General features: G+C 37.5%; 2 protein-coding genes across 2 annotated transcripts; one reads left to right on the top strand and one right to left on the bottom strand.

Annotated features, from left to right (window-relative positions):
• The first annotated feature begins 1,863 nt into the window (after positions 1–1,863).
• Positions 1,864–10,339, top strand: LOC147284084 (S-adenosyl-L-methionine-dependent methyltransferases superfamily protein). Its single transcript, XM_086243764.1, has 15 exons — positions 1,864–2,294; positions 2,419–2,507; positions 2,702–2,768; positions 2,879–2,994; positions 3,368–3,434; positions 3,589–3,637; positions 4,026–4,111; positions 4,327–4,592; positions 4,663–4,718; positions 5,305–5,390; positions 6,258–6,350; positions 7,193–7,526; positions 8,395–8,948; positions 9,560–9,794; positions 9,873–10,339. Exons 1-15 carry the CDS (start codon positions 2,100–2,102, stop codon positions 10,139–10,141), a joined length of 2,562 nt encoding a protein of 853 aa, XP_086099890.1. The 5' UTR covers positions 1,864–2,099; the 3' UTR covers positions 10,142–10,339.
• Positions 10,340–11,632: 1,293 nt separating this feature from the next.
• Positions 11,633–13,963, bottom strand: LOC147284083 (ras-related protein Rab11D). The gene is made up of 2 exons (XM_086245895.1): positions 13,629–13,963; positions 11,633–12,242 (listed from the first exon to the last, which is right to left on the bottom strand). Exons 1-2 carry the CDS (start codon positions 13,865–13,867, stop codon positions 11,795–11,797), a joined length of 687 nt encoding a protein of 228 aa, XP_086102021.1. The 5' UTR covers positions 13,868–13,963; the 3' UTR covers positions 11,633–11,794.
• Between the last annotated feature and the right edge of the window lie 2,286 nt (positions 13,964–16,249).

Raw genomic sequence — 16,249 nt, 5'->3', positions numbered from 1 at the left:
CTCACGTTGCCTTTTCCTAACACAGCCATCCTTGTGTTATTTCCCAGCTTTACCTTCTGCCTAAATTCCTCATTGAGATTACAGAATAGGCTCTTGTCACCACACATGTGGTTGCTACACCCAGAATCTAAAAACCATACATCTTCCCTTCGAGCATCGTTCGTTTCCACATATGACATGAGCAACATCGCTTCTTCTTCTCCTGCTTCAGCATAGTTGACTTCCTCATTCCAGCTTGGACACTCAGATTGAAAGTGTCCAAGCTTGTGACACTTATAACATTCCACTGTTGCTTTGTTGAAGGACTGGCGGGCTCTCCCTCTTCCTCTGCCTCTGTATGCACCTTGACCCCGTCCTCGTGCACCGGATCTGTCTTCAGAGGTTACCTTGAGTGCCTGTTCTTCTCCTGTATATCGCTGGAATTTTTGCTCATGAACAATCAGAGAACTCTGCAGTTCATCAATGGAGAGTTGATCGATATCTTTGGATTCCTCGATCGAGCAAACAACATAATTAAACTTTTCACTCAAAGATCTGAGAATCTTCTCCACCACTGTGACGTCTTGCATCTGCTCTCCATATGTTCTCATCTTGTTGGCCACTGACAACACTCTTGAGAAATACTCGGAGACTCCTTCTCCAGCCTTCATCTCTAGAGTTTCAAACTCCCTGCGGAGAGCTTGTAGATGTGACCTCTTAACCTTAGCATTCCCTTCAAATTTCTTCTTCATTGACTCCCAAATTTGTTTGGAAGTATTCTTCACGAGAATGGTTTCCAATATCGTCCGATCTATGGCCTGAAAGAGATAATTTTTTACTTTCAGATCTTTCAGCTTCAATTCATCTAGATCCTTGCGCTGTGCTTCTGTCTGCGCCACTCCACTCTCTGGCTCAACATAGCCAGTCTCTACTAGCCCCCAATATTCCTTAGAACGCAGGAAGTTTTCCATTAACATGCTCCAATGGTCATAGTGACCATTAAAACGAGGAATAGCTGGCTGCACAAAAGTTCCTTCGGTTGTCATCTTCTTTGCTGCTGCAAGAACCTCAAAGATTGCTGCTTTGATTTTGTCAGGCCCAGTGGGGGCTCTGATACCAAAATGTTAAGAAATGAAATGCAGAGAAGAACAATACACAACAGTTATGGGAATGACAACATCTTATTGAGCATTATAGGCTTATAAATAGCCTTATACAAACTTAACAAAAATGAGAAAGACCAGCTCACGTTTACAACTAACTAACGTGATGTAGCTGGGAACACAAAGCAAGGACCCTAAAGACTAGGACTTATTTAAACTGAATGCAACAACTTATCTAACTGAATCCCTAAACTTTCTCTTCAGACTCGTGGTCAGGTTTGCAGTGAGAGCTACTGTAACTTACCAACCACACCCCTTTATATTATATTTGTTTTCAACATTAAAGTTCATTGCTTTTACTTAAGTCAAAATACCTTCGGCCCAGTAGTTTGTACTTTTGAGATTAACCATAGAGTGAGAGTATATACAAACGAGTGAAGTCCTAGCACGAGACTAGGCAAAAAAAGAACACATGCTGAGAAAAGTCTACCTTTCTCTCAACCAAGCTATTGTTTGAATAGAAGTTAGGTAGGGCGTATCCACTTCGGCCGAGTTTAACTCTTTTTCGCCAAGGTATCATCCCAAGGCAGTGGCACGCTCGCACCAAGAAATGCCATATGGCAAACCCTCGGGCCAACACGTGGCCGAGGACTTTTTTGAGTACAAAACAGTGTCAATAATTGCCACCCGTAGACTCCGTAGTAACCTACACTCTAAATTCACAAGGCCAAAGAAAAAAAATATGAGAGCTTACTTGACCAAAAACAGAAATGTGAGAGCTTACAAAAATGGGCCCCACTTGCATCGTGGGCCGAGTGAAAACTCAAAGATTGGTGTTTCTTATCATCAATGCTAAATCGAGCCCAAACCAACACACTACTAAGACCTCCGCGGCACAAGAATTCGATAACCGCCCCCCAAAACCCACTGCATAGCAAGCAAGCAGAACTGCAGAAGCAAGTCCTTTCTCTGGTTCGCTGAGACCAAACATCAAACAGTTGAGCTACAGAGCCAGAAATGGGAGGCGGCAAAGGCAGAGGAAGAGGAGGTTCTCGCACTCAGCGAAAGCACTTCCGCCAGAATAGAGAGAATGTCTGGAAGCGTTCCAAGTCCGATCCTTCCACTGACACCAACAACAGCAATGGCAACAATGGCGATCCTTCTTGGCAGCCCTTTGCCACTCAAAACCCCGCATTCGATGAATATTATAAGGTAAGATTATATGCTGTACACACCCATATGTGTGTATTTTAGAGTAATACAGCTCTTTTATTTTTTAATTTTTTTGAAAAATTATGATTGTTATTAACTTGTGGGATGCGTATAATGGTGGTAGGAGCAAGGGATAGTGGCCCCAGAAGAGTGGGATGCATTCATGGAAGTTCTTCGAAAGCCGTTGCCCGCTGCATTCAGAATCAATTCAAGGTAATATGATAGATAGACCAAAAGAAGAGGCTTTTCATTTTGTAATTTAAATAACTTCATTGCTATAATGTTTTTGTTAGTATTTTCGTATTTCAAGTGCGGCTTTATTCTGTGTGAATTTTAATTCCCAATTGAGCTTCTGCGTATAGAGTCCTTTGACTGATTCATATCTTTCTTTGTCTTCAATTTTGCAGTAGCCAATTCTGTTCAGACATCCGAAACCAGTTGGAGAATGATTTTATGATATCTCTTCAAGATGAGGTTGGTCTCGTGTAGGTTACTTTAATATTGTGATGTAGTGACAAATTGTGTTGCCTCATTCGTTGTTATTGTTATGCATTTATGGTTATTATTTAAACTATGCTGTTCAGGTAATTGACGGGGGTGAACTGCAACCCATTAGGCCACTGGCTTGGTACCCTGAGAATCTTGCTTGGCATTCAAATTTTTCTCGCATGCAGCTGAGGAAGAACCAAACACTTGAGAGGTAAATGATGTATTGTGTGAGGATACTTTGTACCATAAGTGGTGCTCGTTATGTAATTCTAATGGGTGAAAGTCCATTTATGGATAGGTTGGTAGTATGATAGATTTTCTTATGCCACTTGTCCTGTAGTAATTTTCAATCCAGATGTATGGCTGATCATGGCTCTTGTACCCCCAAATGAGTTCCTATATGAGTAAAATGTACCTACCATAACAATTTTGCCGGTTTCCAAGTTGATCCCACTTCAATTGCTTGCGTATATAGAAGTTGACTAAGTTGTCCAAAATGATATCAATCACTCAATTTAATTTTAATCAATCCTCATTCTTATATTTTCTGTCAGTTCCTTGTTCTGATGATATGAATTTCTCAGGTTTCATGAGTTCTTAAAGCTTGAAAATGAGATTGGAAACATCACAAGACAGGAAGCTGTCAGCATGGTGAGCCAATGTTATTTACAGTCTTCCATTTATGGTTTACATTCTGATGTTGCAGTGTAGTACTTATTTATAAAGTGTTGGGTGTTTCAGTGCATGTTGTTCACGTTATCTTAATCCTCAAGTTCTGTTTTTTTTTTTTTTTTAAATGATACAGGTACCTCCTCTATTCCTTGATGTACGTCCAGACCATTTTGTATTTGATAGTAAGCAAACTTATGTTGTATTTATCTTTTTTCCCCTTTCTCAAGTGTGCAAATTTAAAAACCTTGTTCAACAAATGATGGGACTTGGAATTTTGAGTGTCGAGTGAAACTTTAATTTTCTGTTCTATGCTGAGTTTCTAAGCTGCCCATCTTTGAATTTGGAGTGTTGAGGGAAAAATATAGTTGAATGGGAGATGCATAATTTTTTGTGAAAATTTCTTTCTTGAGAACTCTCTGTTCTGCGGTGTGGTTTTTAGTGTTTATAAGGAAATCTTTAACAGTAATCCATCTCTTATATTTTTAGTATAAAGTTGTGACAGGTTATTCATTCAATTTTTTTAACAACTAAATCTGGTGCTTTCTGACTGTATGCTTCACTTTTTGTCAGTGTGTGCTGCACCAGGTTCAAAAACATTCCAATTGCTTGAGATTATGCACCGATCAACAAAACCAGGATTGCTACCTGATGGACTGGTATGCTTTATATTCATATCCTGTTTCACGTTATTTACATCAGATTTTATCCGGTCTGTTCTGTCTTTTCTTTGGCCAAGTGTAGAGTATTATCCTGGCTTTCAATCTCCTATTTGATTCTTCTAGTTTGTATTTTGCCTTGATATGACGTGGATTTCCCCTCATTCTACTACCACATTTAAAAACGTTTCCTTTTATTATTTTTCCATTACTAGGTTGTAGCAAATGATCTTGACGTCCAAAGATGTAATCTCCTCATCCATCAAACAAAAAGAATGTGCACAGCCAACTTGATAGTTACAAATCACGAAGCTCAGCACTTCCCTGGCTGCCGTTCAAAAAGAAATTGCTCTAGTGCTTCTGAAATAGGAACTGAATTGCAGCCACCCATCAGCCAACTTGTCTTTGATCGTGTTTTATGTGATGTCCCTTGCAGTGGAGACGGTACCCTTCGCAAGGCTCCTGATATCTGGAGGAAATGGTAGAACTTATATTTTCAGTCATAATTTTTTTCTTGGTAGGTTGATAAGATTTGTTTTGCCTATGTACAGGAATGTAGGATTGGGCAATGGCCTCCATAATCTACAAATTCAGATAGCTATGCGAGGTATCTTTGATGAAAAACTTTTACTCATAATTTCTATATAATTGTATGGCTGTGTTTTTTAGTTTTCTTCCCGTAAGTGTTGAAATTCAAATTTGTAGTTTTCTGTGAGATTTTGAGTAATCATGGACAAGTAAGTGCAAGTCCATTATATGCTTAATGTGTTATGAGATGATTGGCTTGGAAGCATCACATACAAGTGAAATCCTAATGAATTTTCTTCTTTAGACAGTTCGATTTGTGTGATGAATGCTTATGGTCACTTGTGCCTGCCTGACAGATGTGTTTCATTCTGGATATTATTTCTCATTTTCTACAAAATGCTGATTACAGCCCTAGTGCCTTTACTTACATTGCTTTACTTTGGACGTCTCTTTTAGATTATATATAAAATTTGTGATGATTAATTACTGGGATTAAACTAATGTCATTTTGGACCAAACTTATCATTGTCCTGCTGTCTTTGATTTTGAGTAAACATACTTGGATTTATTATTCTGGTCAATCAGTGAACTATGATTTTAAGGAATGCAATTTTTTCATTCAGTGTGCATACCAAACATAGCTGAGATTAGATTGTTTATTACAGGTTTATCTTTGCTGAAAGTTGGTGGAAGAATGGTTTACTCTACCTGCTCTATGAATCCAGTTGAGAATGAGGCTGTGATTGCTGAGGTAATATGTTTGGTTATTTTTCTACACAACAAGATCCAGGATCTGTCTAATTAAATATTTATGTGTTGATTTCTTGTCGCCTTCTAGAAATAAAGGCAGGTAACTAATTAGTAATTCTAGGAGAGTACCAAAAAAGAGTAATTGTAGGTCTTTGTGCAGTCTCATAGTCTACCATAAATTAAATCCTAAGGTGTTAGTTTTACTCTCATTTGGATCTCTTGTAAACTTGGCTTCCTACTTCCTCTCCATTATCATACATTTGTGTAAATATTTTTTATCATGGTGTTTCTGTAATAAAAGTTTGTATGGATAGCTACAGTCCTGAAGAAATTATATAACTTCGGGCATGATTTGTTCAAAGATTGTAAGCCACAACAGTGTGCTTTGCTCTTAAGATTGCAGAGAGCTTGTAAGCCATGACAGTTTGTCCCATGCCAACCATGTTGGAAGCTGTGAAGAAAAACAATTATTAGTTCTTTCAGTCTTGGATTACTGCAAAGACCATTGATCACATCTTGCAAGCTGTTTAATGGATACATAATGGTTAATTGATTTTGTAATTTGTAATTTGTTATTTTCTCATTGTTGACCTGTGTTATTTTCAGCTTTATGTTTTGTCTTTAATATATGTAACTGTTTGGATGTGTAATGGTACGTTAGTAAATTTATCAGTGTTTGACACTTTTGACCCTGATATGAATGCAGAGTTACATCAATTTTTGTTGTGCTTCTTTAGCCTTTTGTTTAGATGAATTTCTTATTCTTGAGAAGTGTTCCTTTTTCTAGTCCTGTGATTATGCATAGAAGAGTTCTGACTACTTTTCTTTCACTTGATCCTATTTGACCATCATGTCTCCGTTTTTGCAGATTTTGCGGAAATGTGGTGGGTCTCTTGAGCTTATTGATGTCTCTAGTGAGCTTCCTCAACTTGTTCGGCGGCCGGGTCTTAAAAAATGGAAGGTTAGTTGTTAGGTTTACTTTTTTTGCTAGTGCTTTCTATTTTTTGGTTTCACAAAATCAAGTTAAATGGAGAAGCTGGGTTTTGAATCCCTGACCAAACTAAATTTGTAGTTGGGGGGATTTGAAATGGAAGGTTAGTTGTTAGGTTTACTTTTTTTGCTAGTGCTTTCTATTTTGTTGGTTTCACAAAATCAAGTTAAATGGATAAGCTGGGTTTTGAATCCCTGACCAAACTAAATTTGTAGTTGGGGGGATTTGAAGCCCCAAAAGATCATAGAAAAAAGGCTAATAGGAATAATATATTTTTGAATAAAGAAATGTTCCCGTAGTTTGTGTCATGTAGGTTTTTTGGTTACTGAATGGGATGGATGCCAATATCACTTTGTAATGCTATTGTTATGTTGATGCCTTATAAATTATCGGATCTAAGCTTTTTTTGCGGCATGCAATCACCACACTAATATAAAATTGTAATAAGGTTTGCTATAAATAATTCCTTTCACCTCTCAAAACAAGAGAGAGGAAACATTATTGCATGTATCCGTTTTTTGTCCTGCTAAACCTGCAGGGGTTAATAATTCCTTTTGCAATACAGTATCTGTGCACCATGCTGCATTATTAATGTTAGGTGGAACCTTTTCATCCTACTTGGCTGCTTGATCATGTATAAGTTGGGTTAACATTTTAATTTGTCTCCTAATGCATCAAATTCAAATTTTTTGCTATTCATTGGATGGCAACACAAGTCTATAAAGATAGTGATCTCAATTGCAATCTATTATTCAAACCTTACCTAGTGAGTTGCATACAACATTTTTGTATTCATTTACTTGGCAATGCAGGTACGTGACAAGGGTAGCTGGTTATCTTCCCACAAAAATGTCAGCAAATATCGCAAAACTGTTATTGTTCCCAGCATGTTTCCTTCTGGCAGAAGCTTTGCAGAACCGATGGAACACAAGGGTACCATGGAACTGGAAGAAAAGCATGAGAATGGTAGAAATGGAATTGTAGAAGATGCATTGCAGTCAAATGAGGATTCTGAAACTCCAGCCAATGACTTAGATGAGGAAGTTTCTAATTTTCCACTAGAACGCTGTATGAGGATAATGCCACATGATCAAAATGGTGGAGCTTTCTTCATTGCTGTCTTCCACAAGCATTCCCCTTTGCCAGGTGAGTGAGTTCATGTATCATCCAAGTCATTGGATCTTTGATTTCTTAAGAGTTGAAGTGCCTTGGGGTAGTGTGTCTGCTAAGATGTTAGTTTATTATTAGCAGGGAAACTCTTAGCAACAGGACTCCAACTTGTATGCCTTTTCCAAATGAGGATACCACCTTCAAAGTGACCCAAACAAGGTCTTTAACATTCTTTTTGACTCAAATAAGGACATACCGTTTCTTTTGTTAAAACGTCTGTTAGTTTTAGGGGTACGGGGTTTCTGCATCCTCCCCCTTTTTTTGTTTTTGTTTTTGTTTTTCTTCTTTTAGTTATTTTTTAATTTTTTATAGCTATTTTTTAAATAATGATGAAAGTGACAAATATGTCACTAAAAATTATGCAAATTATAACGGAATTGACGGTATATCCTTATTTGAGTCAAAAAGAATGTTAAAGTCTTCGTTTGGGTCACTTTGAAGGTGGTATCCTCGTTTGGAACAAGCATATAAGTTAGAGTCCTATTGCTAAAATTTTCCCTTATTATTATTATTATTATTTAAATGTCTTCTTATTTCCATATGAATTAGTTGGTTCCATCCCATATGGGAAACTTGTTTCTATTCTGTCATTTGCAATTGCAATATGTGTGACCTGTACTAATGTCTTCTTATTTGGATATGAATTTGTTGGTTCCATCCCATATAGGAAACTTGTTTCTATTCTGTCATTTGCAATTGCAATATGTGTGACCTGTACTTTGTTTAGGATCTGAAGCAAATGTCATGCTCCCTTGTCCTGCTTTGACATTACTCATCAGAGAATCAAAGTTTCAATTCATTTTTTTTTTTAAATTTAGTTTCTTGTTTCCGTTTCATTGGGCAGCCAATCAGGGGACACCTAATAGTCTGGAAGGGGACTTGTGCTCTAGAAATGATGAGCCACATGTAGAATTACCGAATCAGGGTACTGAAGATACAAGTGGATTGGTGGCTAGTTTGACAGATGGTACAGATGAGACATTTTCAGAAGCAGCTTCAGAGGCAGAGTTAATTAAGGATGAATCAGATGGGGCTGTTTCGGTACCTGATCCTTCCATGACATGTGAAGAAAATGTACCAGAGGCAGTCCAAATGCCTAGTGATAGGGAAACTGATCCCAAGAAAGCTGGAGGAAAGAGAAAGTTGCAGATGCAAGGAAAGTGGAGAGGGGTTGACCCTGTTGTTTTCTTTAAAGATGAAGCCATCATCACTAGCATAAAGACATTCTATGGCATTGATGAATCATTTCCATTAAATGGCCACCTCGTCACAAGAAACAGTGATGCTAATCATGTGAAGAGAGTTTACTTCGTCTCAAAGTCAGTGAAAGATGTTCTTGAACTGAATTTCTCTGTTGGACAGCAACTTAAGATAACATCAGTGGGGCTTAAGATGTTTGTAAGTATTTCAAACTATCAACTTGAATTTTTTACTTTAAAATAATGCCCTGTCATATTGTATGTTCCCAATTTCTTGAGACATGATCAAAGAAAGTTGTGCAAAATTGTCATGCCTAGATAAGTTAATCAATTGCTAAAGCCCATACCATAGTGTCTGTAAACTAAGACAATGAGCAAGAGAAATGCCAGTACCCTTCTTGTTTACAGTCCTCTTGGAGTGTAAAAGCAGGAGCAAAAGCATAAAGAATTAAAAAATAGGCAAAAGAAAAGATGAAATATAATATAAAGAGCGAAAATAATAAATAAATAGACGACCAATGTTGCAATGCACATAAATGAGAAAATAAAGGATACGGGATATTATACGCTTGCTCTGGCATTAAAGAATAAAAGTGAATCTTATTATATCCTTGAGCGGTGGAATTTTTAGTTATAATTAGTGGTTCATCCTAGGTTCTTCATGCTTCAAGCTACAAATTCTGGTTCAGCTCTGGATTGATGAACAAAAACATTTTATATTCAGTTGTTTCCTTTAAATATTTAGCTGGATTGTCATCTTACTGTTTGTGATAAGAAAAAAACTCTCTAATTTCTCCACGTTCTGAACAGGAACGACAAACAGCAAGAGAAGGAAATCTCGCACCTTGCTCATTCCGGATATCATCTGAAGGATTGCCACTTCTTCTTCCATACATCACCAAACAGATTCTATATGCATCCCTGGTGGACTTCAAGCATCTTCTTGAATATAAAAGTATCAAGTTTGCTGATTTTGTTGATGCTGATTTCGGTCAGAAGGCATCAGGCTTAATGCAAGGGTGCTGTTTGATAGTTTTGAGTAAAGGTATATAGCATCATGTGGTCAAGGACAACTAGTGCACATTTATGTTTATATTTTCCTAAGTAAATCTTATATCTGCAGGTGGAAAAACCTCGTCAGATCCAATTCAAGTAGATGATTCAACAATAGCCATTGGATGCTGGAAAGGTAGGTCCAGTTTGTCTGTGATGGTCACTGCAATCGACTGCCAAGAACTGCTAGAAAGACTATTGAATCGCATGGAAACCAAAAAGGGATCTTTGGAGAAGGAAGACCAGGCCTCTAATGCTAAGGGGGATGAGGTACAGGACATGAAGGATATGGAAAAGAATGGTGACAAAGAAAGTATCACAACGGGGACTGAGGGTTAAGCGACAACATTTGGACTTCCAGACTTTCAATGTTGTACTCTAATTAGATAATTTAAGATAGGGTGTTTTAATTGATATGCTAGTATTTCATGTTGTCTTTTAAGTCTTCTACAAAATTAGATTTCTTTTTTGTTTTAAACATGGAAGATATCTTCGTATTTTGCCTTATCAATTTGGTGCCTAATCTTTGAGAACAAATAGCATTTTGGTGTGGAATTCTTTTGCGTTCAGAATACTATGAAGTGGGTTGTATTATCCTGCAAATCACTGTCATAGCATGGAACAAAGATGACTTGGAACTTTGGAAAATTACTGAAAGTTCGGGAAAATGTTATGTTGGACTAGTATGTTCGATAGAGTGTGAGGTCTTTCTTCGAGACAGATAAAATGCGAGGGTTTGAGAAATGGAAATTTTAAGATCAAATCTGTTAGGATCTGAACAACCTACACTGAAAAATTAAAACATTTTGGGCTAGTATAAGAGTCGTTGGGCATTCATTCCTTGCAAGTCAAGTTTTTAAAAACAAGTTATACCCTAGTCATTTGGCATCAAAACCGACTACCACATCTGCATGTAGAAAGCAATGTTCATATGGCCATCTGATGGAGGCTGTTATAAAAAATAAGATCTAGCTGAGACGATGTTAAGATCTTGATAATATGAATTTAGAACACATATCTTTGCAAGCTGGTTTTGTAAAGAAAAGTTATCAATTAGGTTTATGAATTATTTATTAGAAAAATTACAATACCAAAATTTAGGGCTGGGAAATCCGACCGATTAATCGAAAAAAATCGAAGTAGAATCGACAGTGGCAGTTCTCTACTGAACCGATGCTTGTCGGTGGCAGTTTGGAAATCTCAAACTGTTGGTTACCGTTACCGAAACAACACCTCCTTGTTTCTCTTTTCTTCTTCTCTTCTATGGTTTCTGGTTGCAGAGTCTTCCTTCCTCGTGAGGAAGATGAAGCCAATAGGCTCCACGGTGTCTCTCTCCCCTCTCCTCAGATCTGAAGCCTCCACAGCCACCACCATCCCACAGCCCAGATCTGTGAGCATCGATAACCAACCGAAAACTACCAAAATAGTCGGTGGTGGTTCGGTAGTCAATGGTCCTCCCCTACCAAAATTAGTCTGAAAAAGGAATGTGGCCACCTGTGCCTGTGTGCCATGTTGAAAGATTCAAAAGCTTAATTATAAGCCAATAAATATTAAGCCTTGTATTTCAAAAAAGTGATGATTATCAATTTATCATAACTACACTGTTAAGGTAATGGCTGAAAATAACTATTATTATTTTGCCGGGTGAATACAAAATGAAATGAATAATGTATACCAGACAAGGCTGAGATCAGATGGGAATCAACCATTTTGGCTTAACTTCACCTCAATCATGCATTCAATCATAATTAGAGAACAGATGAACAGATTTAAAAGAAAAGACGAACAATAGGCAAACCCAAATCAGCTTCATCTTTAGTTCTTCGCCCATATCAAACATGCAAAATCAGCTCATGCAAACTAAACTAAAGCAATGTTATAAATATACAAAGAACATATATCACACCCCTCAAAATTTGCTAGTATTAATTAAGAATGTAGAAGAAAGCATCCCAATATCCCATGTTTAGAGAAATCAACAGTCCGACCAAATCACGAGGATGAACAGCACATCATGCTCTTAGCTGGGATTTCTTGTGCAGGGCCTGGGACAAGGATCTTCTTTCCAGACAGAGATGCAGGGTTGCCATTACTTTGATTTTCGCTAGCAGCCAGGCTCTTCTTGTTAACAATGTTGAATATCTCTGTCAACACAGTCAAGAAGGCAGTCTCAACGTTAGTTGATTCCAATGCCGAGGTCTCTAGGAAAAATAGTCCTTCCTTTTGAGCAAATTCTTTGGCGTCTTCAGTGGGGACTGCACGCTGGTTCTCGAGATCACTTTTGTTGCCTATCAGAATGATGACAATGTTCTTGTCAGCATGGCTACGCAGCTCTTCCAACCAACGGGGTATGTGATCGAAGCTCTGGCGCTTGGTTATATCATAAACCAGCATTGCTCCAACAGCACCCCTGTAGTATGCACTTGTGACCGCTCTATAACTGCTCAAAACACCATAAGACCAGAAGTAGAATCATCAGTTGGCAATACACCATTGGTGAAAGTTAGAAGAAACCAGGTGAGAAGATTTTGGCATGCCCGGAAAGTGAAAGTGCTAAAAAGTCTTTTAAAGGGTACAAAATTTGGCTTTTTTTTTTAAAAAAAAAAATTCCATTAACTTCATAATTCATTTGGATAAACTTTGAAGTTGAATGGAATCCAACACTACACTAATATATGCAGTAATTTCTCATCAAGATAGCATAAAAATAACTGAAGCATGGATCATCATATATTAGGAGATAGCCCACAAAACTGACAAAAGATGAATGAGTTCTCATTCACACTGTACAAACAAATAAGTTTTCTACAAGAAGAATATCAATCCACACCATAGTTGGAGAAATGAGTAGTAAAATATATGGTAGATCCTTCAAAAATTAAAATGACAAAATAATAAAAGAACAATAAGTCATAACCTTGACAAAGGTAACCAGTTTAGCTGTCAACCAAATATAATTGGAGAAAGGTAAATTTATCCACAATCAAGCATCAATATAAAAGACAACAATTCTCACCCCTGTAATGATCCCTTCCCACTCCCCAAAAATAGAGGCAGGGTATAGAACCCGCCCGCTGAGAAGGGTGACTCACAGATGGGGGAAGTCCAGAAATTAATTTTTGGCAAATTATATTTTTTATCCCTATAGTTAGGACCCAATTCTTTTGGCCCTTATAGTTTCAATTTTAGCAATTAAAATTTATTAATGATTACAATTACGTTAACCCGCCCAAGGGGGAGGGGCTGGTTCTCAAATGGGGCAAGTCAACACATTAATTTTTTACATCATTTAATAAAGGTAAAATTATTTCCATGCTGTATCATCCATGGCAATATCCATGGTTGCAAAGAAAGGCCAAAATGATCCAACCAAAGGCCAAAAGTGGAATACCTATTCAACATAATTTCCTATCTTTGTAACTGACAAACATATCACTAGGCAATATTTACAATTAAGCAATACATGGATCACATAAAGAAAAGGGTATGTAATTTCATTGCCATGCATTGAAAAAGCATTCAAATTTTCTAATCATTTGAGAGGATAGCCATATCAATATAAACACATGGATCTAAGTTCTCAGTTATGTTCTCATCATTTTATATCCAGCTTACAAATGCAACATTTTCTCAGTAATTCACTTAAATCATATCAGCACACAATTAACCCCCAAAACAAAAAGGGTCACACAAAGCAAACGGCTAAAAGGTTTTACTAAAGCTGAAAATCAGAAAGTGTACTAGAACTGTTGCAAACTATCAGAATACCCAGAAACCATATGCAAGATTGAAAAAAAAGGGTTGTGAGAAAAGAGGAGAGAGAGACCGTTCTTGGCCAGCAGTGTCCCAGATCTGAGCTTTGACGCTCTTGTGTTCGATGACAAGGGTCCGAGTCTGAAACTCAACACCGATGGTGGCCTTAGAGTCCAAGCTAAACTCGTTCCTGGCAAACCTGGCGAGTATCTGAGACTTGCCCACCGCCGAGTCCCCTATCAGCACCACCTTGAACACGTAGTCTATCTTCTGACTCGAATCTCCATATCCACCTCCTGCTCCACTCGCCATTGCTACACACCACACAACTCGACTGAACCCACTGCTAAATCAGATCGCTCAGCCAAAAAACATAAAAAATGGGTTCGATTTATGGAACCCCAAAGATCTTATTACACTTATTATTACTAGAGACAATTATGTGAGAGTGAGAACTGTGTGGCAGCATTCACTGTATCTACTGTGAGTCCACCAACACAGCCTGCCACGCTTGGGTGTATGGATAGTATGAATCTTGGGTGGTGACGTGGAGGGAGATTATTGGATGAGTTGGTGTGGGGGTGAGGGAGTAGATGCGGGCTCGTTTTATTTGAAAAAACAAATGAAAGGGAAAGAAGGATAGAAGAAGGTAGCAGTCACAGCAGCGTATGTCTCGGGTGAGTTGGGTCTTGTCTACTTCGTTGGCGGTCTTGCCATCTTCTTTATTATTACCAAAGCCCAATGTAGAGTTCCACGGCCCCTCTCCTTTCGGGAAATTTTTTTTTTTTTTTTTAATTTTCGTCAACGAGTTTTTTAATAAAGAAACTCCTACAAAGAAGAAACGAAGTGTCATTATTAGATCAAATTGTTATTTCCTTTGAAGAGAAACTTAAGAGCACTTGGATTCTTGTTTGTTTATTTCTATATTTGTTTTTCCTTATCTTTCAATGAATTTCACTTTGTATTAATAGTGGATTATAACTTTGATTTTGTGTCAAATAAAGACTTTTCGTCATCAGTGTTACATTTTCTGTTTAAAATTGGTCACATGCATATCATGTGACCACCTTTCAATGGCAAAATCGTCAAAATAGTTACAAGAAATTAAATGCCACTTAGGATTCGGTTGATTACTGTATAATAATATTAAATGTTCCATATTTGTATCTCACCTTATGTGTTATTACTGTCATGTTGTAGTTCTGAAGCAGGCAGCCAATTTCATTCATCAGTCAATCTCTGCAGCATGTTGTAGTTTTGAATTTTCTTTGAACTCCAGCTTAGTATGTGGGCAATGATTCGATCGATGAATGATGCTTGTTCTGAATTTTCGAATGTCCTTTTTGGTGATTGTGTTGTTAAACATCTCTTTGGTTGTCACGGGTTGCACAGTGACAATGATATATCTTATTTACCACTAACTTCTCTCTTCTTTCTCGCAGAGATCCCAAGAGATGAATGTATAAATTAAGTGTTTTTCTTCAAACCTTTTAGTTGGGAGGTTGGAAACTGTAGTTCCTGTCTAACAGTTTCTAAGTTTTGGCAGGTTCAAAAATGGGTTTTGTGTTGCTCCCCTATTGATTTAACCTTAAAAAACAAAAAAAGCCAAAACAAAACTCACACACAATAGATGTACTATGTACATGATCACAAACGTTAAACACTCCGATCCCATGCACTTTTGTCTTCTTCTCCATTGCGGTAAGGTATACTGTAATCAGTCACACACTGATAACAAACATTGATTAAGCATTAGTGACAATTAAGAGGAGCTTAAGTGTAGTAAATAACCTATCTATCCTTTTCATTTCTTACTTCCATTTGAGTTCTACAAACCACCACCCACGCTGCATCACATGTACTCTCAATTCTCAAAGCAACCCTTCCATTAAAGTCACCTCCAAGAAGAAGTGAAGAACACAAAAACAAGTGAAATCAAAACAAAACTCGAATCAATTGCAACACCACCAAAATACAATGCACACTAAGACTGGCTCAGAGGTGAAGAGTCTACTACGTGCAAAGCCCCTCACGCGACTCCCACAATGAAGATCGAAAAGACCACGATGTCGTTTGAGTCATTTGGGCCCATCATGGGTTTGATCTAATTTGGTCCACCTGAAGTACTGGTGGCAGAGTCGTAGACTTGTCAGTGCTAGACTGCTATTAATTCGTGCCGCAAAGAGTCATACTTGCTCTACATATATAAGAAATTAAAAGTGATTAAATTTTTCTCTAGATTTCTTTTGAAAAAAGAACATTAAAACCATGATATATGTCTATATTATAAAAATTAAAACATTCAACTCAAAATTAATTATTAATGAATTAAAAAGACTCAATACTTTTATCTTATATTTTGATATACAAGGCTTTACATTCCTAATGTGAGATATTTATCTTAACGCTCTCTCTCACATGTGATTTCATTTTAGTTAAACACGTTGACAACTTATATAGTTATATTAGGCGTGGGAGTTCCTAGCCAAAAAAAAAGATGGCGTTGGAGTAGGTGTGGGTGTTGAGTGACATGTGAATTGCTAATTGATACAATGTAAAAACGAATCATCCAACCCCACCGCCCCCCCCCCCCCCCCACCCCCCAACCCTAAAAAAAAAAAGAAAAAGAAATTACCATATCTTTGAGTATTATATTACGCAAGGCTTTCAATCCGGACGTGGGATATTTCTTTA

This window comes from Dryas octopetala, chromosome 5 (genome assembly GCF_963921425.1).
Source record: "Dryas octopetala chromosome 5, drDryOcto1.1, whole genome shotgun sequence".
In the NCBI taxonomy this organism is placed as follows: Eukaryota; Viridiplantae; Streptophyta; class Magnoliopsida; order Rosales; family Rosaceae; genus Dryas; species Dryas octopetala.
The sequence above is the reverse complement of the archived record's forward strand: the minus strand, read 5'-3'. Positions and strand labels throughout refer to the sequence as shown.